Raw genomic sequence first — 26,523 nt, forward strand, 5'->3', positions numbered from 1 at the left:
CAGCCACAACACCAAATGCAGGGAAGCTCCTCTACAACTCCTTGCATCAGCTGTGCAGGATGCTCTTGGGCTGCCTTAATGTGTGTTGCCTCAAACCCATCCATCACCATTTCCAGCCAGAAACACTACATTAGTAGAGCCGTGCAATGTTAACAGTGACAGGTGTTTTGTGGGTAACAAGCACAAGCACCAGATGACCGTAGGAATGCACAGCTTTGATGCAGATTGTCCAGATGGGAGGGATCAAAGGCACCTGCTGGTCACGTGTCCTGCTGGAGCCCTGTGCTGCTCACTCCTGGAGGCAGCAAGGGTGTGTTTGTGCGAGATGGTAAACCAGCTGCCATCACCCACTCCAAGCTGCTTAGTGTATTTTAAGTATTATCACATGGGATGATAAAAATGCATTTGGTAAAAAGAAAAGAGATGGAAAATGCAGTAAAGGAGGACCAGGAGCTAAAAGCACTGGGCTATTTAATTTTAAGAAGTTTTTAGGAGCCTTTTAAGAAATGCAAAAAGAGAAACAAGCACAGAGGAGGTAGAATAAAACCAAGGTGAGTTTACAATGCTACTGTAATGTTACAATGCTATTGTAATGACTTTCATCCCAGCTTTCAAGACAACTCACAAAAAAGTGTTATAAATAATAAAATAAACCAATTATATTTGAAGGCAGGCGATTTCCCCCGTTGCGCAGAGGTGGGATCTTCCTCTAGCAGGTGCGCAGCAGGGCTGTTTAAAATACCAGAGTATGAAATGAGGAACGACCAGTGACCTAATATGCCAAGTAAGAGAGGCAAAGGGTTTTGCTTCGCCCCAGCTGCTCCCTCTGTAGGAAGGTCTGCAAGCGCCCTCAAGTGGACACACAGCATGCAGGGAAGCAGTAAGAACTCAATCACATTTTGTTATACAGTCACAGACACTTTAAAAGCTGAATAGTTTCCTTCCATAGATACAGTGATGCCACAGTATAGAAACGGAAATATTACCAACCTTCTTCACAGGGCTGTTGGGACAAAACACTTTGCAATTTAACAGTATTACTGAAGTAATACATACAAAACTGAATTACAATAGCTGACTGCTCAAGCCTGCTTCTCTAGGGGAACGGCACTTCCACCAAAAGTGGGGGAAAGCTGTGGGAGGGATAAGGCACAACCCTTTTCATCTTTGCTCCTAACAACTCCTGCAAGGCAATTCCTAAAACTCTAAGAGGTCAAAGGGAGCTCATTCAGTCCAGCATCCTGTTCTCACAGTGACCAACCAGATGCCCACAGGAAGCGCCAAAGCAGGACCTGCATGCAATAGCACCCTTCCCACTTGTGATTCTAGCAACTGGTATTCAGAGCAATAGTGTGTCTGACAGTAGAGGTAAAACATAACCATCATGGCTAGGAGACACGGATTGTCTAACCCTCTTTTAAAGCTATCCAATTTGATGGCCGTTACTACATCTTATGGCAATGAATTCCATAGCTGAACTATATGCTGTGAAGTACTTTCTTTTTCCATCCTGAATCTTCCAACATTCAGCTTTGTTGGATGGTCCCAAGTTCCCCCAGACCCCTTACTTGCATTTTTTCCAAACTAAAATGCCCCAAATATTGTAACTGTTCCTCATAGGGCAGCTGTTACATCCCCTTGATCATTATGGTAGCCTTTTTCTGAACCTTTTCCATTTATGCATATGGTGCAACTGCATCATAGATTTTTATAACAGCATTGCTATATTGACCTTCTTCCATCTCCTTCTATCTTAGACATTCTTTCCCATCTGTTGAATTTGATAGCACTGTGGTCACTGTTCCAAATCAGTTCACCAACACTTATATTTTACACTCGTTTCTGAGTGCCACTTAAATGATGCACATTACTTCTCCTCTGTTTGGTGCCATGACCAACTGTCATTAGAGTATGTAGAAATGTTGCCTCTTTGTTGTGGCTAAATACAAATTCAGCCAGGCTACGTGCTGAAAAAGGGACACCTGGTTGATCTTCTGGAGAAACTACCCCACAGACCCTCACCCAGGCTATGCTTCTTGCAGCTGTTCCACTCTGGACAGCTACAGGCACAACAGGAAAAGGAACATTTTGCACTCCAAGGGTGCAACATCAAGTTTAATTTACAAAGAGACGCCTACCAGAAATGGTGGCATGTGGCTCAATAAGGAACGATCCCCAGCTACTGGTTCACATACTCTTCATTTCAAATCTGAGGGCCAGCTCCAGCCCAGGATCCGGAATTGTGCATCTTCTGACTGCGGGGCTGGGGAGCTCCATCCGAAAACAAAAAGCAGCCCTGCTTAAGGTCTGGGCCTCTTCACATGGTGGTGAGCTGTCCCGGGAAAGCTGGCCTCTCTTGGGAAGATGAGCAAGTTCCATGTCCTTACACCGCTTCCAGAAAGTAGGAGACCTTCAGCAACACTTCTGAGAGACAGACCAGAAGAGGGCTCTTTGTGAGGAACAGGTCATGGGTAAAACTTCAAAGCAGGGATACTGCAGGTGCAAAGCACTGTCGTTTTCTATAGGGCAATATTGGTTCAGTTGTGCACCTGTTCACAGATGATGGGCCTGTTGGTGGCTATTTGCCAGTGACTAAGACTTTCCCGTCAAAATCTTACCTCTGCCATGAACCCTTGCCCTGCATCAGCACTAGCGCACTGCCTTATTTTGCAGGAATGGTGTAAGGATCACAATAAGGCAGTGTACGTGAAGGTGCACTGAACACTCTCCCAGTATTAACATTTATGACACCCAAAAATAAAGCCTCCATATTCATGGTAAAGGTAAAGGTACCCCTGCCCGTTCAGGCCAGTCTTGCCAGACTCTAGGGTTGTGCGCTCATCTCACTCTATAGGCCGGGAGCCAGCGCTGTCCGCAGACACTTCCGGGTCACGTGGCCAGCGTGACAAGCTGCATCTGGCGAGCCAGCACAGCACACGGAACGCCGTTTACCTTCCCGCTGGTAAGCAGTCCCTATTTATCTACTTGCACCCGGGGGTGCTTTCGAACTGCTAGGTTGGCAGGTGCTGGGACCGAGCAACAGGAGCGCACCCCGTCGCGGGGATTCGAACCGTCGACCATGCGATCGGCAAGTCCTAGGCGCTGAGGTTTTACCCACAGCGCCACCCGCGTCCCTACCCATATTCATGGTACTATACCTCTATTCAGCTACTAGAAGCTGAGGGTTTGTGTTTGCTATTGATCCCACCTCATCGCCAAAGACATGTTCCACATTGGTGTCATTACCTTCTACTGTGTTTTGGAGGCCCTGCTGTAGCACCTGCTCCCAGGCCTTTGGAAGAGCTTGCATCTCCATCAGATTCGTGTAGCTAACCTGAAGGAGGAGAAACTTGAGCCCCAAGTATCTTTTCAGGTGTTAAGGACAGATAAGCAGCCAGCTCAAAGTGGAATGACAGAGACGCATTTCCACTCACCCTGCTCCATGAAAATGGGGAAAGCCCAAAGGGCCTCAGTCAAAGGAGGTGGCACAATAACTTCAAGCTACACAAATCAGAGGGGCAAACGAGAGCAGTCCAGCACAGGATTATTTGGTAAATTTACATCTTGCCAGATGCTCTCAACAGGAGCTTTTCAGGGGCGATGAGAAGAGGTGAACTCCATGGAAGGAAATGAGAGTGTTTCTGGGGGCAGAGGGCTCGAAACTGCCTCCTCCACACTTGCACAGCTTGAAAAGTTGTGGGAGAATGGCCTTGGGGCTGGGGCCCTGCAACTCTCACAAGTGACAACTGAATCAACAGTGAGGCATCTTATCCAGAGCTGGAGGCAACAAGGATTCTGGAGTGCTAATGTTGTTTTCTTTTACTGGCTTGTGTTTCAGTGTTTATTGCTAAACTGAACTGTTAGCTATCTTGGGGGTCTTTTTCAAGACAGACATAAAGGCTGCATAGATAAGTATTTTAATAAAGGTCTGTTTCTGGAGAACAGGAGGACCTTGCAGATGCATAACTCTTTCAAAGGATACACACGATGGTAAAATTCTTCAACATCCAGAAGCCACTCCAGCATGTCCGCCAATGAGGGGCATGATGCAGAGCGTTGGAAGGTCGTCTCCAGGCTTAGGCCATCTCCTGGCTGCTCACAGAGCCGGAAAACGCTGTCCACACGGACCCCAACAGTATCCCTCACTTTCTGGAGCTCCATTCTACACAAAACAAAGACCACTCATGTCACACTCTGGGGTGGTTTCCATACAGATCAATCACCCAGAGAAACTACTGGTTCATTTTAAGTGTGCTAATACTGGCTTTCATCATACATTGTTACATTCTCTCTTGTTTGCACTTCCGCCATATTGTCTGAAGGGCCTTGCACAAGTTTAAGACGGGGTGAGAATCTGGCCTACACATCTCTGCTGCCCAAGCTCAGGTTGGAGGTGAGAAATTTTTGGCTGATTCTCTAAAACAGGCATAGGCAAACTTGGCCCTTCAGATGTTTTGGGACTACAACTCCCATCATCCCTAGCTAACAGGACCAGTGCTCAGGGATGATGGGAATTGTAGTCTCAAAAACATCTGGAAGGCCGAGTTTGCCTATGCCTGCTCTAAAAGCTGTGTAGACAACTTAAGCAAAAGACAAACGTTGCTAATTTGAACAAAGGTCTTACCTAAATTCACCCTGTTGCAATGGGAACGGTGAGCTGAGCTTGGGCAGCTCACTAGGAACTGCCACAAAGCTCACTGGATAGAGCCAAGGGAAGCCAAACTGAACTACCCCATGTGGGCTGCTGTTATGAAAATAAGTAAAAACATGAAACTACTTTTTTTAACTGGGAAAGTGCTACATAAATAACTGACTGGAGCCAGACAAAGTCAGCTGAACTTACTTGATTTCAATGGGAATTAAGTTCAATTAGCTTAAGATCTGGCTCCAACCCAAATAAATTTAGATGTACTTTTAAGATGCCATAGTTGTAAGCTATAGAGTAATAATACAGAATTGTTCATTGCCTGCAAAAAACTGTCAGCTGCCAAATAATTTTGACGGGAACTTTTTTCACACTGTGAATGACCCAGAGAGCTGCAATTCCCCCTCCCCTCTGCCCTACCCACAAAGCAAAGCAGATTCCCTTACAGGTGGTCCTGCTGCAGCACCTCCAGCAAAGCCTCCATGGCACATTGCTGCTTGTGCCTCAGCCTCTCTGGCAGATCTGGGAAGTCTCGCAGGGGGGTGTTGGCAAAGGAGACCTTCTGGGAGGCCTGCATCTGCTCAGCCAGGTTGGCCAAGGAACTGAGAAGAGGTGTGCAGGCAGCTAGCACTCTCTTCCAAACCTCATGTTGCTCCTGGAGAGCACGGAAACACTCCTGCAGGGCACCATGAATGGTGTGCAGGGAACTGGAGCCCCCAGAAGCCATCCTGGAAACAAAACACAGAAGTCAGGTCAAGAAGCAGCCCAGGTAACAAGACTCCAGCAACACCAGGCTTGGTTCAACCTGCCCTTCCCCTCACTTGGCTTGTCACACCTCTGCATCAAAAACAAAGCAGATATTTCCTTTTGCAGAACATCAAACATGTTTGCAGGACTCAAAACAAGTTAGTTAAGTCATAGCAGTAGGCTGAATCAAAACTGATTCAAAACCATACACATACAAACACACACACTACTGTGTATCATTTTTTTAAAAAGAATACCTGGTTTAAAATGAAATCCTAATTTAATACAACACCAGGAGGGTGCCAACTATGTCCCTCATCCCTCAGAGTTTAGGTAAAGCTTTGAGGAGAACAAACCCATCTTCCCTGCCTTTTTCTAGAAGGGCTGAAGGTTGCTAGCTGGGATTTCCTCATGCTATCATTAACCAAGTTAATAAACGGATTCTGATTTTTCATTTTTTAAAATTTCCTTCTCAAGTCCTATAGCCGACTGGATTTCCTAGGTGAACTTCTCAGCCACAGTCTATCATGCCAGCCATTTACAGTGCATTTTAATACTGTTTTCTGAAGCAATGCTAGCACGGCCTAACTGCTACAAGCAGATAATGCTCCATCACCAAGTTATCCTTATGGGTACTTTTCAGGGCCAGCTCTGGATTTCATGGCCTCCATGGAATGTCTCACATTGCCATCTGCCCATCCCAACATACTCTTGATTTAGTGTTTACTCTTAGCAGGGAGAGGGATGGTGAGGATATAGGAAGGATGATGGTAACCCTGTTGTCATGGCCAGAATGTATGAACTTTGGGCAGCAGACCCACTCTGCAGGGGTTGCAGAGCAATTCTATGGTCTGCCCCCAGAGATTAATGGAACCTAGTAGGTTCCTGAATGCTCGGCAGGCTGGAACGGTGCGGGTTTCCAGTGGATAGAGCTGGTGATCTAGTCAAAGCCTGGGTCGCACTGTGGGGCAGTGCGGTGAGATGGGATATTGACACAATTGCTCCCAGGAGTCCTCTCTGATGTCGCAGAGTCTGCTCTGCACCTTGTTTACTGAGCTGCAGCAGCTGGTAGATGACCAGAGTGCAGGTGGCAGGAAACTTGTACTAAAGCTGACCAAGTGCTTGGTAGTTTACATAATTCTGCCTACCAAGAAGTGCTGAAGGCAGGAAAGAATGACAACTTTGCCACCTCCACTGAAGAGCCATCCAGCAGTCACTTTAGGTGTCAGGACGCTGATCATACCAGAAGTGTTGGGTGAGCTTCTGGAGCATTCAGTGTTTGCATGACACTCTGAGAATAAAGTTGCTCAGCTTTTTAGCCTTGGATGCTTCAAGTGTCGCAGCCCCATGGTGCCCAATGCAGCACACTCCCAAATTAAGCAACTGATTTCCCTTTATGCTATCCAGCAGAAACAGGACCTTTTCCACAGTGGCTGCCAAGGCTTGAAACACTCTGCCCCGGAAGGTCCACACACAGATCTTCCTCCTTCTTCCACAGGCTGGCAAAACCCCCTCTGATCCCCATCAGGCATTTGGGTGAGCAGCAGAGATGTCAAGCACCGCCCAGCAAGTGTCCAGAGAACTGCATCCTTAATTTTGCTCTGGTTTTATTTATTTTGAATCCCTGGTGCAAGTTCATGAAGCGCTGCTTTTTTATTTTAACCTGTTTGCTCTCCTTTCTCCACCAAGTCAGCAGCAAACTGCCACGTGTTTTCTCCTGCACCCTAAACTGCCTTGAGGGTTTAGTTTTCTCTGCGATCAAGTGGTGTATTAAACTTTATGATTAATTTTTTTAAAAAAAAATTCATATAATTTATAATTTTCAAGACTTCTGGACATGTTATTCCTCACCAGCACCTGCCTAGAAAATCCTTACGAGGCTGATAGGATTTAAATACCGAAAATATTCGGCATTTTGTAGGTGAAGCTGACACGCCTCCCTCCGCCCCAAGATGGCACAGGAAGCGCTTTGCCTTCCTTGGACGGAGGTGGTGGTGGTGAGCAGGGACAATACAGCTTTCCTGACCTACCTGCTTCTCTCCGGCACAAAAGCCTATTGCTGCCAGGCAAGGACCTACCCCAGCCCTTCCTCGCCGGCGCTACGCGGGTGCCGCTAAGGCCTTGGACTCCGCTGGGTGGGGAGTGGGGTGTGCTGGGAAATGTAGTCCCTTCAATCTGCGCTTGCGCGCTTTGCCACCTCCCGCCGAGTTTCCATTGGTCCAACTCACTCTCCCGCGCTTCTGATTGGCTGGTTGCTCCGAAGCTGATGGGAAGGGGCTTTTCGCGCGCCGCTTTCTTTCTCGGTTGCCATGGCGACACGGCAGCGGCGAGGTGACTGTTGCCTGGGGACGCCCACCACACTTCCTTGAAGCATGTGCAGAGCGCTCCTTTCCTCCCTCTTTCAAGGCCAGGTTTGTAAATTGCTCGAAGTGAATAAATGGATCCAGCAGCAGCATCTCAGGCTATGATTCCTGCTCCTGCAATGGGATCCCCAAAGCAGGCGGCCCAGACTTGGGGATCCGCCCACAGCGCCTCCACCCGTTGCCAGGATTCAGAATCTTCCTATTGAAAAGATCTGTTGGAAAATAAAACCCCTAGGTGGTTGTCACCAATGGAAGCTAAGGAAGTGAAAAAACTTAATATGGAATCTAAATGGCCAAAATATTGGGAAATTATAGAACAAGAAGGTGGAAAAGTGAAACTACAGAGCTATGAGAAATTGAAGTCCAAAGTAAGAGACTGGCTTCACTATTACCAGATAAATGAAGTATTCAAACAGGACAGGAAAATTGGCTTACAGGTGGAAAAGTCAAAGTTAGAAACAGAATTGTTAGAACCCAATACTAAGAATCTGTCAAGAATGTACAACTTGCTGTTGAAATGGAATACACAGGATGAAACGGTTAAATCAGCTATGATTAAATGGGCACAGGATATTGGACATGACATTATGTTTGCTGACTGGGAACAGTTATGGACCACCGGAATGAAGTTTATGGCATGTAATGCCCTAAGAGAGAATATTATGAAAATGATTTATAGGTGGTACATGACCCCAGTCAAGCTTGCAAAAATCTATCATTTGCCCAATAATAAATGCTGGAAATGTAATGAAACTGAAGGTACTTTCTACCACCTTTGGTGGACGTGCCCAAGGATTAAGGTCTTCTGGGAAATGATTTATAATGAAATTAAGAAGGTGCTCAAGTGTACCTTTCATAAGAAACCAGAGGCTTTTCTCCTGGGCATGGTAGGCCAATTGGTGTCAAAGAAAGATAGGACGTTTTTTATGTATGCTACAACAGCAGCAAGAGTTTTACTAGCAAAGTATTGGAAGACACAAGAACTACCCACGCTGGAAGAGTGGCAGACGAAGGTGATTGACTATATGGGACTGGCGGAGATGACGGGCAGAATCCGTGACCAAGGGAAGGAGACGGTGGAAGAAGACTGGAAGAAATTTAAATTTTATCTTAAAAATTGTTGTAAAATTAGTGAGTGTTAAAATGTCGTGGGTAAAGCATAGCAGATTTGCAGCGATAAATGATTGGATAAGAGGAAAAAAAGGGTTAAAGAAAGGGAATTATAAGTAATTTAGATCAGGGGTTGCTGAAAAAGTTTAAAACAGGGATGCAGAAAAGGGAGGCATGGGGAAGTCGTTGAAATTGGGTATAAGAAAAAAAGATTATGAAATTATACATGTTATATGTTTGTTTGTTTTTGTATTGTTGTTTGTAATGTCTTATAATATATGTTGAAAAATCAATAAAAAATTTATAAAAAAAAACACAAAAAAACCAGAAACTTCCTATTGGGTCGCATTCAACCCACTACAAAGCCCAGGCCCTGGGCCAGGTTTTTCTGGGCCACTCCTGACACGCAGATGCTGCAGAGAAACAGAGCTGGTCATCACTAGGGAACTCCTGCCCCTCGTTGTGAACATTCTCCATGTTTCTCAAGACTTGTGTACTGATGGAACAACAGAGCATTAGCGGCATCTTTATACTGGACCATCCACATGCCATCCTACCATCCACATGCCATTCTACGGTATTCTGTGTTTTGCAATGCGGCCCCAAATGTTGCCACATTATTGCCTTCAGAACTGGGACTCTTGCACTATCACCCAACAAAAGTGGGGCATTCATAGTATAAAAAGTAATAGGATTTCAGCAAGAGATTACAGCACCTGCACTGACTGGGAATGAGGCAGTACGTTCACCATGAAAGGTCTGCAGGTGCAGTTTTGAAAGCGGGATTCTGTATAGCTGTCAGATACCATCATGAGCATGCCTTTGCTCTCATCCTCCTAATATCACAGATCTGCATTCTTGTCAGTAAAGCCAAAGTCACCCTCCTCCCTCCCTTCGTTCCACAGGGTGGGGAAGGATGAAATCTCATAGATTCAGAGTTCACATCTTTCTACCCAGACGCATTGTCCCAGGCACATCTAGAATTAGCCTGATCCCCCCTACCTTGCAGTCTTGATAACAGTTAGTCTTTGGGAGTCCAAAGAGCTGAGTCTGTTGTTCTAGATGTTGGTTTGTGGTGCAAATAATAGCTGTGAACCATTGGCCCACCTAGTTCAGTCTTGTCTACACTACGTGGCAGCAGTTTTGACCAGCTCTGTCAGGAAACATTAAGGATTGAGTCTAGAACCTTCTGCATGAAGAGAAGCCAAAAGCCTTCCTTTGGCTCCAGAGTTTGCCTCCCTCTCCATTTCCATAATACTTGCATGTTGATAGCAGGAACAGCAAGAACCTGGAAGCTTAATTCCTGCTGCAGAATAAACAAGCATGTGGGTGAGCAAACTGAGGAGGTGTGACTGTATCTAGACAACAGGAATATGATAATGTTATTAATGGAGGAAAATGCATCCAGCTAAACCCAATCTAGACTGTTTCCTTGCCATTCCAATGTATAAGCAATGCATGCACTTTGCCATATGTCTTTTTGTGGCTCCAGAATTCATGATGGGAACTGAAACACTTAATCTTCCAAACATAATGAGAAAGATAAGGAGCTGTGGCTGACACTGAGCACCAAACAGCCACCTTCGGTAAGATAATGACTTCAATTGTTGCCTCTCTGCAGAGCACCGTGATGGATGTGTACATTGGCTGCAGAGCTATTTCGGGTATGGCACAAAGTGAGCATTTATCATTGCAAGCAACTGTTGGGGCGGAGCAAGCAGCCTCCTGGAGCTTGTGCCATTAGCACACTCCCAAGCAGCTGTTTCTGATGAAGTGCTCAGAGCTTCTTCCCTCTGACCTGTTGAGGGGCCTTTGGAAAAGCTAACAAACACAGTTCATGAGAGAATTTAGTTCTGATCTTGTGCCAGGAGACTGTTTTCCAATGTGATCCGGGCTTCATTGCAGAGAACAGGCTGCTGTCAGTCTGATTAAAGCTAGTCCAGAGCTGGCACTTTTTAGCCAAAATATAAGACACCCAAGCTGGGCTAACATTCAGATCGTTTAGTATTCAAGGAAGCAAAGGGTATGATAGCAGAAACTTTCCATGAATTATTTTTATCGAGAAAAATACCACAAAGTAGCAATTAACAGTAAGCCAGGGAAGGCTTCCCAGGGAGAGAGAAAGAGGACTTGAGAGTGAATCCATGGCACAGTGGCCCAGGATGACTTCACTGTAGCATAAACATTACCAGCTTAAAACTCAGCAGGCTTGTTCTTTTTCTCAATTTGAATCTAAGCTGATTGCATCAAAACACGGTATTTTCTAAGATACAGGATAGCTATGGATTGTAACTAAAGTGTGTACCCCACTTCCCAAACCAACAGTGGGAATGCACTGGATGCAGAGTAAGCAGGAGTGTGTACACAGCCTTAGAAAGGTAAGGAGAGAGGTTCAATGAGAAAGAAGGGAGAATTACTCCTTCTCTCACACATCCTTCCACTCTGTGTCAGGCGCACCAGAGGAGGTGGTGATTCAAGAGAGCACAAGGATGGACACCACCTGGGAGTTCAAGAATTCTAGGGAGGGAAAAGACGGGAGAAACTGGGGGCGGGAGTTGAAGCCCAGGGGGGAACTGGCGGAGAGACAGAACTGTTTTTAGGGCATGGGCAGACTCGGGGATTCTAGCATGCGAGGGCATATTAGACTTGGAGGGTGGGGGAGGCTTATTGCACAAAGGGAGCTGTCCTGGGAAAGCAATTTTGAGATATGCCCCAAAGGAGAGGCCTCTGTTTAATAAAAGAAAAAAGGGGTTTAGGCTACAGTGGGAGTTTTACATGACTTGTTGCATATCACCCTTCTCAGCATTCCCAGTGACCAATCAGTGGGTGAAGATTTGATTAGAACTGGAGGAAGTTGTGCATTTGTGATCTCGGGAGGTCCCAAACAAGCTGACTAGAAGATGGGAGTTACTCTTCTCTCCATGGCAATAGAGAGTTTCCGTAGGAAACTTGCAACTTGAGTTGCTCTGTGTAGTTAGATCCTTCCTAGCTCACCTTTACAGGTAAAAAATAAACTATGGAGACAAGGTGCTTGCTAGGGAACACATAAAATGGTGAAGGATTCTTGCTCTTGGGAAACACTGCATTAACAGCCATGCATGTGTCTTTCAGCTAATTCAAGCATACTGTATTTTATTTTATTTTATTATTGCATTTATATCCCACATTTCTTCCAAGGAGCTCAAGGTGGTGTGCAGAGTTCTTCGTCCCATATTATGCTCACAACAACCCTGTGAGGTAGGTTAGGTTGAGAGACAGTGACTGGCCCAAGGTCACCCAAACTCCCCATCTGGTGAGGTGAACAGGAATCAAGTGATTCAATTTCTTGCTCTAAAATATATTATTCTCTAGATCAAACAAAAATATTCAAGTTGCACAGTCTCAGAGAGATGGTGCCTCATAAAGGGAAGGTAGTCGTTCCACAGAGGATCTGGACCAACTGGCTGGCAAGGCAAGTGAGAACCACCCACTTGTCTTTCAAGTCCAGCAGGCACTAATATTTTCAGTAGCCAAGAGTGGAGCCAATGATTAGGGCATGTACTTGGTTGGCTTGCCCAAAAGAGCAGGTCTTCTCCTTCCCAACGTTCATCAGCTCTTCCTGTATTCTTCTAGAACAAGGGATAGCTGTGAGTTCTCACCTGCAGCTTCCCTTGAGTCTGAAGCCTCTATAGCTTGTGTGTATTGGGCTGAAGAGGTGGGCATCCTGACGGAAGGAGGCCTCTTCTCCAAAGCACCGCTGGCATGGAAGGACATGGATCTCCACAATCCCCACCACAAAGAAATGTCAGCTGCAGCCCACGTGAGGTGCGGTGGTGCCATTCAGAGCAGTATGCCCACTGTCTGTGCTCCAGAGCTGGGAACACTGATGGGTGGAGCAAGAGAGCCCTCCCCTTTGGACTCCTTTACCTTTCAAATCTGTCTGTCTCCAGTGATTATGGAGTTGTAAAAAACAACAACCATGTACACTGATAAGCATACAGTAAACTGCTGTGTACCCAAACAAAGGAGGATTGCAGAGGCCCACTTAAGTTAGTCTATCTAAAAGCATAAGTCTATTTGGCAAATGCCACACTGAGACAAAGAGGAGTGGGCAGTGAAGGGAAAAACCCACGAGCACAGGAGGAGGAAGAAGAGCCTGGCTCTCCCAGGAGTCCCTGCCATGGCCTTCAAAATTGCATCAGGATACCTGCCTGGGTGCCCAGTGTGACCTCTGAAGACTAGCCAGGGGGTTCCATCATGGCTCAAACCACCACCTGCTGGACAGCACACACAAATGCTTCTTATCCTGCTGCCTGCAACGTATATTGTCTCCAACTCATGACCTGGGAAAGAACCCAATGTCCAGCAAGGAAAGGTCCCTGATCTAGGACAGCCTAGAGGCCTGCCTCTGCTTCCACCTCCCATCAGCTCTGTTCATTTGGTCCAGAGTTTGGGGAGATCTCCCATCACCCAATGCAAGCTCCCAAGCCAATAAAGTGCTAGGAGCGCAAGTAGGTATCTAACCTGCAGCTTTGCTGTTGGCTGAGATCAGGAATGAGGGAAGGACTCCTGAATTCTGCTTGTCCTGCAGAGACCAGCTAAGTCAGCTGAAGCTTGTGATACTTTCTCTGCATCCTGCGAAGGCTGTTCTGTTTTGAGGAGTCAGGAACAATGGGTGTCTGAGAGAGAGCTGTCTGTGGCTAATGACTTCTGGAAGATATGCCATCAGAATTGACTGCTGCAAGCATTTGGCACTCAAGAGCTGAGCGGGCTGGAGCTCAGCAACATGTGAGGCAGGATTCCAGTGCCCACTGAGATGGGATTTCCAGGGCAGGAGCCATCATCCTTCCACCCTTTAACCGATTTTCTTTCTGGCTGTGCACAGGTAAGACGCCATATTGGACAAGGTTGGCATAAACACAGTAGCATCAAAGTAGCCCATATTCTTGCAGTAAACCTGTTCCCAGTTGTGCATCTTCCTGCTCTTGCCCATTTAGCCGTCATTCCAGGTAGAGGTGGAGTGTGCAGTCTTCCCATCTGCCCAAGAAGCGGTGGAAGGAGGCTGGGAAAGGAGGCTCACTGGAGAAACAGTCACTCTACTGCCCACTGAGGAAATTTCAATAATTGGCAGCTTCTCAGAAGATGCATTGCTCTGAGTTCAGACTCTCAGGGGGCTTAAGGGTCACCAGCAGACCCTCTTGCTCACTCTCCTCTCCAAGGTGCCATTGGGGTAGATGGGGAAGAAAAAGACCAGCTCTTCAGCTGCTGCAGAGAGGTCGCTCTGGACCTCCCATGGAAGGGGGCAGTTGGTTCCCACCACCTTCCTGCGTCTCCAGGACATAGCTGCCAACATCCTCTGCTCTCAGGTAAAGTCTCAGAGACGTGGCCTCACCAGGGCCAGTGGGCAGCTCAGGTTGGTTCTGCAGACACACACCGCTGCCCTGCTTTCACACCTGCACTCCGTGGCCATGCATCTGGATCACCTGAGCCCGGAGCGCTTGGATCCCACTTAGGAGAGTCTTTTGGTGTGCCACAGAGGTGATCCCCAAGCTCAGAACATCTCTGGAATAAAAAAAAAAGTGAGAAGCCCACTCCATACCAGAGTCAGTCTGAGCACAGCAGCTCACCTAGTCCCATCAAGCAACTAAGACTAGGAAATGGGGCTGATGGGGCTGCCACCACTCAAAAGAGAAAGCCTCCCAAGGAGCAGCAGCAGCAGCAGCTTTCTCAGGTTAGCCTGAAGCCAACCCCAGAGCCAGGTTGCTGCCCTGCTCTCTGGGCCCTTCCCTGTTACAAGGGGCCATAGTTGGGTGTAGCCAAGCCTATGTGTGGCTGGCTGGCAGCATCCTTCTAGAGGAGAGGAGGTTCACTTACTGTACTGTCATTCTGGCCACTGAATCCAGGTAGCAATAGCCAGCAGCCACAAAGCTGTCCTTATACCTGCTCATCTCAATGGCTTCCAGCCACTCCCCAACAGAGCTGAAGTACGGGAAGGAGGAAAAAGGGCAGTCGGAGGGAGGGAGGGAGCAGCTGGCAGTCCTGGAAAGAAAGAGAGAGGAGCTATGTGGGGACATCACAGGAAGGAAGGTCTTATGCCCCAGAACCTTCCACCTCCCCCTAAGCTCAGATGTGTGCAAATACAGCCTCTGTCACTGCTGTTTTCTACATGGGCTTCAAGGTGGGAGGGTCGGGGATAATGCAATCACCTGGCATAGGTGAAGGTGCTGTTTCTCGAGAGCTCTGGGGCCTGAAGCATGTTGCCAAGTGTGCTATGGACCTGGGAGAATTTTGGCCTCTCGGTAGAGTCCTTCTGCCAGCAATCTAGCATCAGCTGGTGCAGAGCCGGTGGGCAGTTTGCAGGAGCAGGAAGCCGGAAGCCATCTTCAATGGCTGTTATCACCTGGAAGCAATTGTTGGAGATGGAAGCCACACCCAGCAGGAGTGTGGTAGGATGCTCTCACTTGCAACCTTTACCAAAAGCACAACCACACCCACCACATTCCCTCCCACCACGAAGCACAACAGAGTGGTGGAAAGGCAGAGGCCCAGGGAGTCTTGGCCTGCCCATTTTCTGCTCCTCGTCCACACCACCACCTTCAGCACACTGGGGAGCCACTTACGTCCTGGTTCGACATGTCCCAGTAAGGCCTCTCTCCATAGGACATCACCTCCCACATGACAATGCCAAAGCTCCACATGTCACTGGCTGAACTGAAACGGTGGTATTGGGATGCTTCGGGGGCCAACCACAGCACCAAGCTTTTCCCACCCTGGGCATGCATAAAGAAAAGGCATTGAAGAAAGACCAGAAAATAAGTAACAATAGAAACAAAATTAATTGCAATAGGGACAAATGTAAGGTTCTACACTTAGGCAGGAATAACCAGATACACAAATATAAGCTGGGAGACACCTGACTTGCCAGCAGTACAGTACATGTGAAAAGGATCTGGGTCTTAGTAAACCACAACCTTAACATGAGTCACATGAGTCAACTGTGTGATGATGTAGCAAAAAAAGCTAATGCAATCCTAGGCTGCATCAACAGATTTATAGTGTCCAGATCAAGGGACGTTTTAGTACTACTCTATTTTGTTTTGGTCAGACCTCACCTGGAGTTCTGTGTCCAGTTCTGGGCATCATAATTTAAGAAGTGTATTGACAAGCTGAAGAATATGCAGAGAAAGGTGACCAAGAAGATCAAGTTTCTGGAAACCAAGCCCTACGAGGGACAGTTCAGGAGTTGGGTATGTTTAGCCTGGAGAAGAGAAGACTGAGAAGTGTTATGATAACTATCTTCAAATATCTAAAGGGTGGTCTCAAGGAAGATGGAGCAGGCTTGTTTTCTGCTGCTCCAGACGGGAGGGCCTGAACCAAGAGATTCAAATGAGAAGAAAGGTGATTCCAACTAAACATTAGGAAGAACTTTCTGATGGTAAGAGCTGTTTGACAGTGGAACAGACTATTGTGGAAGGTTGTGAACTCTCCTTCTCTGGAGGTTTTTAAGCAGAGGTTGGATGGCCATCTGTCAGGGATTCTTTAGCTCTGTTTCCTGCTTTGCGGAGGGTTGAGCTAGATGACCCTTGGAATCCCTTCCAGCTCTACAATTCTGTTGCTCTACAGAAAACACCACACACACACGTCTGCCTCATTATCATTATTATGTATTAAATCTGTATACTGTCCTTCATCCAAAGATCACAGGGTTGTTCACAGCATAAAAATACAAAATGAGAAACAAAGTTCACGTCTTTCCTGCTGCCAGATCCCTGTTTCCATTCTCTCTCTTCCCCACCTGCTACTGGAAAGCTGGCCTTTATACTGCACATGCAGCACAGCTGGATTGCTCAGGGGAAACTCTGTCCCAAATTCATTTAAAATGAGCTAGTTAACGCTCAAAGCAAGGTGTGTGTGTGTAGGGAAAGGAAGGGAAGTCCTGAAATATTCAGGCAATAGTTAAGTTCTCCTGCTAGATGGTTTACAATTAATATTTCATGAGGCAGCTTGTCGCTTGCCCAGCACAACCCATTTAATGTCTTTCATCAAGGAAGATCACAGCAGCAGCAGGAAGAGAAAGAACAGGGAAGCCAGGAGGGCTTCCCCATTCAAAGCACAGGAAGCACCAAGGGGTGATGCCAATGCCCCTTGCAGTGCTCCCCTTATGCCTCTGCACATACAGCATACTGTATATCCGCTGCCTGCCTTCTCTTCTGCTTTCATCAAAATGCTCCAAAAATGCTCATCCTGGTGGCATCTGGAAGGTGTCATGCAAAGGCTTTGGTGTGTATTTTGATACTTTAAATGTTCACAGAATCATAAAGTTGGAAGGAACCCCAAAGGTCATATAGTCCAACTCCCTGCAATGCAGGAATCACAGCTGAAGCTTCCCTGACAGGTGGAAAACCTCCAATGAAAGAGAATCCACCACCATTGGCAGTGGAACAGACTACTTCAGAAGGTGGTCTTCCAAGACTCTCCCTTCCTTGGAGGTTTTTAAACAGAGGTTGGATTGCCATCTGTCAGGGATTCTTCAGCTGTGATTCCTGCATTGCAAGGGGTTGGGCTAGATGATCCTTGGTGTCCCTTCCAAGGATCTATTATTCTTCCTGCCCCCTCCCAAATACATACCAGCGTGCTGAAAACGGTCTCCATCTTCTCTTCCTGGCCTACTCTGAAGCCAGAGATTTTGCAGACCAGCTCCCCATTTACCAGAATGTTATGCGCTGCCAGTTTCTTGTGGATGTAGCCCATCTCAGTCAGGTATTTCATCCCGGACGCAATCCCCTGCAGCATGCCAATCAGCTGGGAAGCCATGAGCTGCCCCTCATGCCGCTATGGGTGGGAAGAGAAAAATCCATGAGGCTGGCTGCTGGCGCATCAGCAGAGGACTCCACCAGGCAGGTGGCTGGCATATAGCTCATCCCACTATCAGGGAAAGGTCTCACTCACCCGCAGAAAGGAGTCCAGCACCCCATTCTCCATGTACTCCATCACAGTCATCATCGGGTTCCCTACACAGAGAAACAAGAATCTAGTCTCTGTGTCTGTCTGTCTGAAAACCAGCTAGATGAGACAGAGGGCTCTATCTGTGACATTAGGTCAGAAAGATGTTAATCATGCACCGGTAGCAACATCACATTCATGTTCACACAGAGGCAGTATTGTAGTGCTGTACTTCCTGCACTAGTAACAAATTGGAGTAGATTACCTTTGAAGCACCCTTGTGGGAGGAAGCAATTGCTTGGTCCCAGTAAGGCAGTTCCATGAAGCGATGCCATGCAAGGATCAATTGCCCACCTGCTTATGTTGTTGCCCTAAAACTCTCCTCTCTCTGGACTAGCCTGATGAATGAAGACCAGCTGCTCAATGAACCCTTTGCAGTGAGACTGGCTTCCCAGCTTATTAAATTAGCTACAGAATCCCTAAGCATCTTAATGTTGTGGGCTGGAACTGACACATAAATGAACCTTTGGCCTCCAGAGTAGTCCCAGCATTTCTGGATAATCGTCTTTCTAAACCACATTAACCACCACAGACTCCACTGCAAGCAATTAAGAAAACCATCAGTATTCTCTCCCTGCCTTCACACAGGACAGTCACTTTCCTGAGATGGCTTTTAAATCACCCAGGCAATTAGGCAGAACTGCAGCTACACACACAAAAAAAACCCAAGCCAGGCAGCGGCTGCTTTCATTTTTGCTGGCCACAAGTAAGTGCGTAATTATTCCAGTCCCTTAATGACTGTTAAGGAGAGGGAGGGCATTGGGGCATTTGCCTGCCTGATCACACTTTTCCTTGGTGTAAACTGTCCACAGAACCACCTGAACTGCCTCACAGTGTGAAACCAGCATGCCCTTAAACACCAAACCTGGTAGTCCCTGCTGCTTTTCATGCATAGGACACCATGTTCCTAGAAGGAGTGCCATGCGCAGGAGGACCAGCAACCACTGCCTCAATGCAAAGCTGTATTTTCTAAGAACATAAGTAGAACCTGCTGGATCAGACCAATGGTCCATCTAGTAGGCCTCAATAGTCCTTCAGTTTCATTGAATGTCCATGAGTTCTAGTGATATGGAAGAGAGAAACATGTGTTCTTCGCTCCCCATGGGTGGGGGGCACAGGAGAAAAAAGACAGCAGGTTCTCTCACTTGTAGGGCTGCATTCCCTCCTAGGTCTTGGGGCTGCACACTAGTAATGGGCACGGCAATGAATGTGACCCTTATCCTTGTGCAGTAGGCATGGGCGTAGTCAAGGGGTGACAGGGAGGGGCAGCTGCTCCCCTTAATCAATAAAAATACATAGCTAACAGATTCTGCCCCCCAAAAAACAAAAGGCCAACCCCCCCAAAAAAAATCCTGGCTACGCCCATGGCAATAGGATACATTCTATCCACACAAAAGGCATACTTTTTTTACACAAACACACCACACCTCCATTTTAGCAAGGAAGAGGCATCGCCACAGCAAGGAGATTCCCAGTGCCCTCAAGCAGGAACAGTTAGGGGCACTGCCTGGAAATAATCCCAAACCCCAGGTAGAGCAGCCTGAGGTTCCAGAATACAAATGCGGAAGAGAGCCACCTCCCCATACACACACACACGGTTGAAATCAAGCTTGGGCATCTTCTCAACATACACTTGGCAAGGCAGCAGAGGTCAGTGCCTGATACACAGTCTTGGACCTCCCTTGAAGGTGTGCAACACAGGTGCTTCAAGGGGCTATGCAAGGAATGACTGCCTGGTGTTCTGAAGGAAGCACCATCTTCTGGCATGCAAATGGGCAGAATTCATAAGTGCTTCTTACCTCTGGTAACAATGCCCTCCAAGCGGACAATATTGGAGTGGTCAAACTGGCCCATGATGCTGGCCTCAGTGAGGAAGGTGTGGACCTGCTTTGCGGAGCAGCTGGCTTGCAGGGTCCGGATGGCCACAGGCAGCTCCCGCTTACTGGGGAGCTTCAGGCACCCCTGGCAGATGTCTCCAAATTCTCCTGCCCAGAAGAAGGACCCGGAGTTAGAACCAAACCCCCTCTCTGCGAAAGCAAGAAATCCACATGCAACAGCAGCACCCCTCCAGACTCTGAAAGTGGAAAGGGAGCCACTTCCAAAATATGAGGCCCCCTGCATGGCTCATGGCTTCCTACAGAGGGTTTTTTATTGAAAAAGGTCTAGCAACGAGGAATGGCAGAGAAAGGAAAAAGCTGGCATGTGCCAGTTGAGAAAGGAAGAAAAGGGGTGGGGGTGGGGTGCTGCTGCAGCTCTGGGAGAAGACCCAATGCCATTGTTGTTGTTGTTTCTCTTAAATTTCATCTAGTTTGTGCTATTGTGCTGTTTTAGATTATCTATCGCCTTTTATGATTCAGGACCCATAACTGTTCTAACACAGTGGTTCCTGAACTTTTGGGGGCCACTGCCCCCTTGGTTCCATAAATTCATCCCCAGTGCCCCCTTCCCTGTAAAAAATGTTATTCGGAGTAGCAGTTTGCATGACCCACTAAGGAAGATAATAAATAACACAATAAGATTGAAAACACTAACAATTAATTGCACATTTACTCAAAATCTAATTAACACTCTTTAATTAATTCAACAAACCTGATTAACTTGATCCAGTGATACCAGCTTTTCAAAGTCTAATTTAACTTGATTCAGTGATATGAGCTTTTCAAAGTCAAATTCACACTCCAGTGCTCCCCTGCTGCCCCCTTGTCTCCTAGTTCTACTCCCCCCCCCGCCCGAGGTAATCCCACTGCCCCCATTTGGGAACCATTGTTTTAATACCTAACCATATGCAATCAGTTCCTACAGTTTATCCTCAGGTTCCCTGGAGGCTTCCCCTGCTTGAACAGTTACCTTGTTCAACCCACATTTTACCAGCTTCCTTGTAAGAATATTGTGAGGGACTTTGTCAAAAGCATTACTGAAATCAAGATACACTATGTCCACAGCATTCCCCTGATCCACCAAGCGTGTAAATCCATCAAAAAAAAAAAAGAAATAAGATTTGTCTGACCTGACTTATTTTTGAGAAACTCATGCTGGGTCTTAAGCAATCACAACATCCTTTTCTCAGTGCTCACAATTACCATTGTAGACAGTACTGAGCTAGAAGGACTGATGACCTAACTCAGTACAAGGTAGCTTCCTAGGTTCTTTAAGAAGAGGAGGGGGGCATGCAACATATGGAGAAGACAGCAGCAGGGCTGTGCCCTCTCCAGGTCAAGGGGCTCCCACATAGGTGCACAGCTGCTTCCCCAGCACAATGAAGCATGGAAGGAAGGGACCGTCGGGCAGCTTGCCCCACAGGCCCACTGAAAAGCAAAAGGCCTGGATCCACAACACTCACCTGTCCCAAGCAGCTTTTCCATTTTGATGCTGGAGCTATCAAGTTCCTTGGCAAAGAGAGAGACAGCCTGTAGGGGGTCTTCACAGGTCTTGGGGTCAACATACATCCTCCGGGTTGGTATCTTGACTACAATGGGGCAGCAGAGATGGCGTTAAGGCCTTTTGCCAACATTGAGGTGCTGCAAATTTCCCCAACCTGGCAGAATCCAGCCATTAAACAAATATTTCCCCCTGCTCCTGCCATCCACCCCCTCCCTATGTCTTCACCATCGTGGAAACCTGCCTTCCATGTCCAGCCCTTTTTGTCACTCATCCAGAATAAAGCTACTTTTGAGGCTGGACCTGTAGAAAGAAACCCACTAATGTGGCAGTTTAGACAAGAAGCGAGGATCTCTCTCCTTACTTGAGGGGAAAGGGAAAACCAGTCTCATTTAACATCTTTCTAGGGAGTTAATACATAGCAACAGTTCCTTCCTGGCTGGAACACAGACATCTCTGCACAGACCAGGTAGACATGTGTGTGAGCAATGCTGTAGTTTAACCACTTACCGAAAATATCCTGTAAGTGACTGTATTAAAACTTGCAAGTTCATGAAGGAAATTAGTTTATATTTGATGCCTTGGCAAACTTAAGTACCATATTTTTTGCCCTATAGGACGCACCGTCCCATAAGGCGCACCTAGTTTTTTCGGGGGGGAATAAAGGGGGGGGATTATTTTCCCCCCAGGCGCGGGGCTGGGGTGGGGGAAGCCCGAGCTTCCCCCGACCCCAGCCCTCAGAACAGGCAACTCTCCGCAAGCCGCGGGAGCCCAGCACCGGGCTCCCGCGCCTTGCGGAGAGCTGCGCAAAGCCTGGGCGCGCTGAGCTCAGCGCGTCCAGCCTTCGGCATGCAGGCAACTCTCCGCAAGCCGCGGGAGCCCAGCCCCGGGCTCCCGCGCCTTGCGGAGATCTGCGTGAAGCCTCTCCAGGCTTCAGCGAAAGCCTGCATTCGCCCCATAGGATGCACACACATTTCCCCTTCATTTTTGGAGGGGGAAAAGTGCGTCCTATGGGGCGAAAAATACGGTATTTAACTTGCATTGGACACACTTTGAAGGAAGGTTTGGAACTGGTGAGAAAAGGTACCATTAGTCTCACCCACCGGCCTTGGTTCCCTTTGGCCTGGACCCTCTGAGGGGGTCTGAAATTCATGAGCCCTACTGTTTGGTCTCCTGCTTTTCTATATAGCCAAGAAATCAGATGCTTTTGCTACTCGACTGTTGATGGCCTCTGTTCCATCTGCCTTGGAGTCCTCTGAAGGGCCAAGCTGTAGCTTAACATCAGACCATAAGAAGAGTGTGCTGGATCATGCCAATGGCTCCTCTAGTCCAGCATCCTGGCCAACCAGATGCCCCTATGAGAAACATGTAAGCAGGACCTGCACACAAGAGCCCTTTCTTCTCCTGTGGTTTCCAGAAATAGGCATTCAGAAGCATTTACTGCCTTCAGCCATGGAGACAGAGCATATCCACCATGATTAGTAGCCATCAATAGCCCTCTCCTCCATGAATTTGTCCAATCTTCTGTTAAAGGCATCCAAGTCGGTGGCCATTACTGCCTGAGCTTTAGTATTGAATCCAGCGTGCATTTCTGGTGCCTTCCTTCTACCACTCCAGTGCCACAGTTTGTGGAGCTCAGAGCAGTTGCTGAAGCCTAACCCAGAGCAGGATGTGCCCACTTGGGGACCTGCAGCCGTCTGCGAGTACATGAAAACGAGAGCCTCACGAGGGCCTCATAAGGCCCTGGAGGCTTCCTTGCAGGAGCAGTTCCTTAGGGCATCTGCCTGGGCAGAATGAAGAGGGGGCCCTGCAAATGCACACTTCAGAGTCAGTCTAGAGAGGAGAGGAGGGAAACCCAGGATGGCTGTCATGTTTGGAGTCTAAAACGGCACCACTGTAGTTCATCTCAGAAGCTGGATTCCAGGAGAGCCTCTTGCCACTCCTACATCACTAGTAGCAGGAAACCTCCTACCCTTTCTCCTCCCTCTGCCTTCAACTCACAGTGGAAGTACAGCTCCTCCTCTCCATCCCGGTAGGCCTTGCTGTAGTCACACTGCCTGCAAGGGGGAGAAGCAAAAGCCACATTATACCCTCTCAGCCAGGACCTGCCTCAGAAGTGGCCTCAAGCAAAGCCCCAATGTAAGCTATGAAGAAAGGCATCAAGTCCCAAAAAGAGCTGTGGGATGTGTCCCCAGCCCGACTCACTTGTTTGCTTGCTCAAAATATAGGCAGGATACACACAAAGAAGGTGGCCCTATCTGAGGGCATCAGACAGAACACCAGGAACAGAGCCCCCCGGCATGCTGGGCAAGGCTCCCACCACCAGGGCCACCAGCCCCAAGCAAAAGGGGCCCTCCAGCAGGGGGGCTTTCTTGGATGCAACTTCCTGCCCCACAGAGTACAAGGGCTTCTGCATTATAGTCCCCAAGGAGCAGGAAAGAAACCTGGATCTAAGAATCAAAAGGGCAGAGGTCACAAAGGACTCCTAACTCTGGAGAGCAAAATTCTAGCAGGCAGACCTTGCTAGAAGTCCTGCTTCCACACTCTCTAAGTGTCCCTATTTTTCAGAGACGTCCCTGATTTAGAGAAGCCGTCCTGGTTTCTGATTTGACCCTGGAATGTCCCACTTTTCCTTAGGATGTCCCTGTTTTCATTGGAGAAATGTTGTAGGGTATGGAATTATTCGACCCCCAAGCCATCTGAAGGCAATCCTGTATAAAGAAGTTTTTTTATGTTTAATGTTTTATTATGTTTTTATATATGTTGGAAGCTGCCCAGAGTGCTGGGGCAACCCAGTAAGATGTGTAGTGTATAAACAGAAAAATTATCATTATGAAATGGGACGTCCCTATTTTCATCAGAGAAATGTTGGAGGGTATGTGCTTCTCTTTTTTTAAGCTAGTATGATCGTGCTCCAGCTGCCCTACTCAGAAACCTCTTAGCAGAGGAGTGGGAGGGAGTGGTCAACATGGGATGGTCATGTGCTTACCTCCTCCAGGTCAGGATGCCCAGGATCACAGAGACCAACACAATCAGCCCAGCAATCGCCACAATGACCACAAGGACTATGGGGCTCTGCTCATGGAAAGCGACAGCAGTGGCTGCAGGAAGAAGTTGGGGGGGAGAAATAGAAGGAAATGGGAGTTAGACCCACAGAAGCCAAGAGCGGCAGGGCCTGGCTTATCTTGAGCAACTGCCTGTTCAAGGGCCAAAGACAACCTCATTTGCTTTAATTGTGTGGTTGGCTGGCAAGCAGCAAAGCTGGGACACTTTAACAATACAGTCGTACCTTGGTTCTCGAACTTAATCCGTTCCAAAAGTCGGTTCGACTTTCGAAAACGTTTGAAAACAAAGGCACGGCTTCTGATTGGCAGCAGGAGCTTCCTGCACTCAATCGGAAGCCGCAGAAGCAGCGTTGGACGTTCAGGTTCCAAAAAATGCTCGCAAACTGGAACACTCACTTCCAGGATTGCAGCGTTCGGGAGCCAAAACATTTGAGTCGCAAGGTGTTCAAGAACCAAGGTACGACTGTACAATTCTAGGCCTAGGGCCACAGTTCTGCTTTTCTGTCCCTCTCCACTTGTAATCCTGATGGAAATACCCCATGCCCTAGTTAGCTTTATAGTGAAAAGTTCCCACTGTCAAAGAGGCCATTTTTGTCAAGATCACAGCTGGGGTTGGAGGTGATAAAACGCCCCTCTCTGCATGCTGCAGCCTTAACATAATTTTTTAAATCTCCCAATGTTACTGCTAGTCCTGCAATGGAAGCCATATCTGGCCTGGTCCTAAGTCCCAAGAGGATGGAGATGCAGAAACGGTCTGAGCTTTCAGCTCCCACTCCTTGTTGCAAGCTGTGACTGTTGGAGGTGTTGGAATACATGGGAGAAATCAGAGAGTAAGAGGAACCTCCAGACTTCCCAGACCGCCCTTTAACCTGTGCTGACCTTCCCCTGGGTGCTAGACTGATACTCTCATACTTTCTTTCCTCATTTCCTTCTTCTTCCTTACCTTGGGAGAGGAGACATCTTTGTATGTCTCTCCTTCTGAGAACTTTCCTATTCTGCCAAGCCTATGCAGGCAGCTAAGAATACATCCTTTCATAATGGTTAGTTGATGTCTGCTTATAACTTTTTATAGTTTTTATTGTATGGTTTTGTTGCTGTGAACAGCTTTGATATATATATTTTATGGCACAAATATTTTTTATAAATAAAGATCAGGCATGTTGCCCCTGGAAACCAAGATCACTTTGCTGTAGTTGGTGGTCCAAGAAACAGAAGTTTCTCAGCAAGGGGCTTTTATGGCATTTAAAGGAGTGGGAAAGGAATCCATTTGCCACTAAGGACTGACTTCTGGGCAAACTCACAGTGGGCAAAAGTCACTGGATGCATCAGGAAATGCAAGTCAGAGCCTTTTAGGACTTTTGGTTTAATGCTCCTACCCTCTTCTTTTTGACCCAGGCAGACTTATTTCCTTCTACCTCTGGAAACTCTTTTTGGCATAAACTAGTTACGGTACTTATTGCTTTCTCTGCTATTTTCATTTAATTTCAAGAGTAAGTGACTTCATGAATGGGTCAAAGGGCAGTGTGAAAGCATTGTGGGCAAGCAGCCAGGAGCTTGTTTTCATCCTCCCACCCCCTGCCTCATGGTCTGTTAGGCAGCATTAATGAAATATTCTTTAGAAGAGAAGCATTAAAATGTATGGCTTACAAAGTGGTTTTCCTTCAACACTTTAAGACTTGGCTTTCTGGCTTTTGCAAATGGCTACGTTCTATGAGAAATTTTTTATTCAATTCAGTTTGTTTCAAAAGCATCTTGTGTGGCAAATGGATGCAATTTAAAGCCCCATTAAGCACAGCCTGTAGAATTCCTACTGGGTGCATCACCCCAGTGCTTTCATTTCCAGCTAGGCAGAGTTATCAAGCTGAAACCTGGTCTTCTCGCCCCCCCCCCCCGCGTTCACTGGGGGACTGAGGGGCTGCTAGGCCAGGTAAGAGCTGCAAAGAGTAAGCCAGTTGGAGTCACAGAGGGTGCAAGCCTCCCAAGTGGTTTTGTTGCAGCCTCTCCAGAGACACTTGCACACTCACTCTCCCCCAGCGTTTCCACCTCAATGCTGTGGCTGCAGTTCCCGTGGTCCTGGAAAGCGGAAGACGACTTCTGGACTTGGAAGACATAGAGTGTGCTGGGCTTCAGGTTGTCCACTGTCACGGCTGGGAAGGTGGTCTTCAGGGATGAGTAGCTCTGCTCTTTCTGACCCTGTGGGACCCCAGAGTTTCAGTTTAGGTGAGACACTGCT

General features: G+C 47.5%; 2 protein-coding genes across 5 annotated transcripts in view; both read right to left on the reverse strand.

Annotated features, from left to right (window-relative positions):
• Positions 1-2,229: 2,229 nt before the first annotated feature.
• Positions 2,230-7,640, reverse strand: C8H1orf109 (chromosome 8 C1orf109 homolog). 3 transcript variants are annotated; one of them, XM_053399166.1, is made up of 5 exons: positions 7,423-7,640; positions 5,092-5,373; positions 3,983-4,162; positions 3,247-3,365; positions 2,230-2,449 (listed from the first exon to the last, which is right to left on the reverse strand). In XM_053399166.1, the coding sequence occupies exons 2-5, from the start codon at positions 5,370-5,372 to the stop codon at positions 2,301-2,303; spliced, it is 729 nt and encodes a 242-aa protein (XP_053255141.1). In that variant the 5' UTR covers position 5,373; positions 7,423-7,640; the 3' UTR covers positions 2,230-2,300. The 3 variants fall into 3 exon arrangements, with proteins under 3 accessions (XP_053255141.1, XP_053255142.1, XP_053255143.1); XM_053399167.1 differs by having other exon boundaries at positions 7,471-7,639; XM_053399168.1 differs by having other exon boundaries at positions 2,289-2,424; positions 7,423-7,631.
• Positions 7,641-13,353: 5,713 nt separating this feature from the next.
• The window catches only part of EPHA10 (EPH receptor A10), a 29,156-nt gene continuing 15,986 nt past the window's right edge, over positions 13,354-26,523 (reverse strand). Inside the window, exons 7-17 of one of the 2 annotated variants that reach the window (XM_053399169.1) lie at positions 26,315-26,483; positions 24,215-24,326; positions 23,227-23,282; positions 21,188-21,313; positions 19,647-19,832; positions 17,794-17,855; positions 17,473-17,676; positions 15,465-15,614; positions 15,051-15,244; positions 14,719-14,883; positions 13,354-14,406 (exon numbers count right to left, since the gene is read on the reverse strand). In XM_053399169.1, coding sequence (XP_053255144.1) covers positions 14,292-14,406; positions 14,719-14,883; positions 15,051-15,244; positions 15,465-15,614; positions 17,473-17,676; positions 17,794-17,855; positions 19,647-19,832; positions 21,188-21,313; positions 23,227-23,282; positions 24,215-24,326; positions 26,315-26,483 — 1,539 coding nt within the window. In that variant the 3' untranslated portion in view covers positions 13,354-14,291. Of the gene's footprint in view, positions 14,407-14,718; positions 14,884-15,050; positions 15,245-15,464; positions 15,615-17,472; positions 17,677-17,793; positions 17,856-19,646; positions 19,833-21,187; positions 21,314-23,226; positions 23,283-24,214; positions 24,327-26,314; positions 26,484-26,523 lie in introns of those variants that run through there. The other variant, XR_008331793.1, reaches the window with a different exon arrangement.

The sequence above is a fragment of the Podarcis raffonei genome, chromosome 8 (assembly GCF_027172205.1).
Source record: "Podarcis raffonei isolate rPodRaf1 chromosome 8, rPodRaf1.pri, whole genome shotgun sequence".
Taxonomy (NCBI): domain Eukaryota; kingdom Metazoa; phylum Chordata; class Lepidosauria; order Squamata; family Lacertidae; genus Podarcis; species Podarcis raffonei.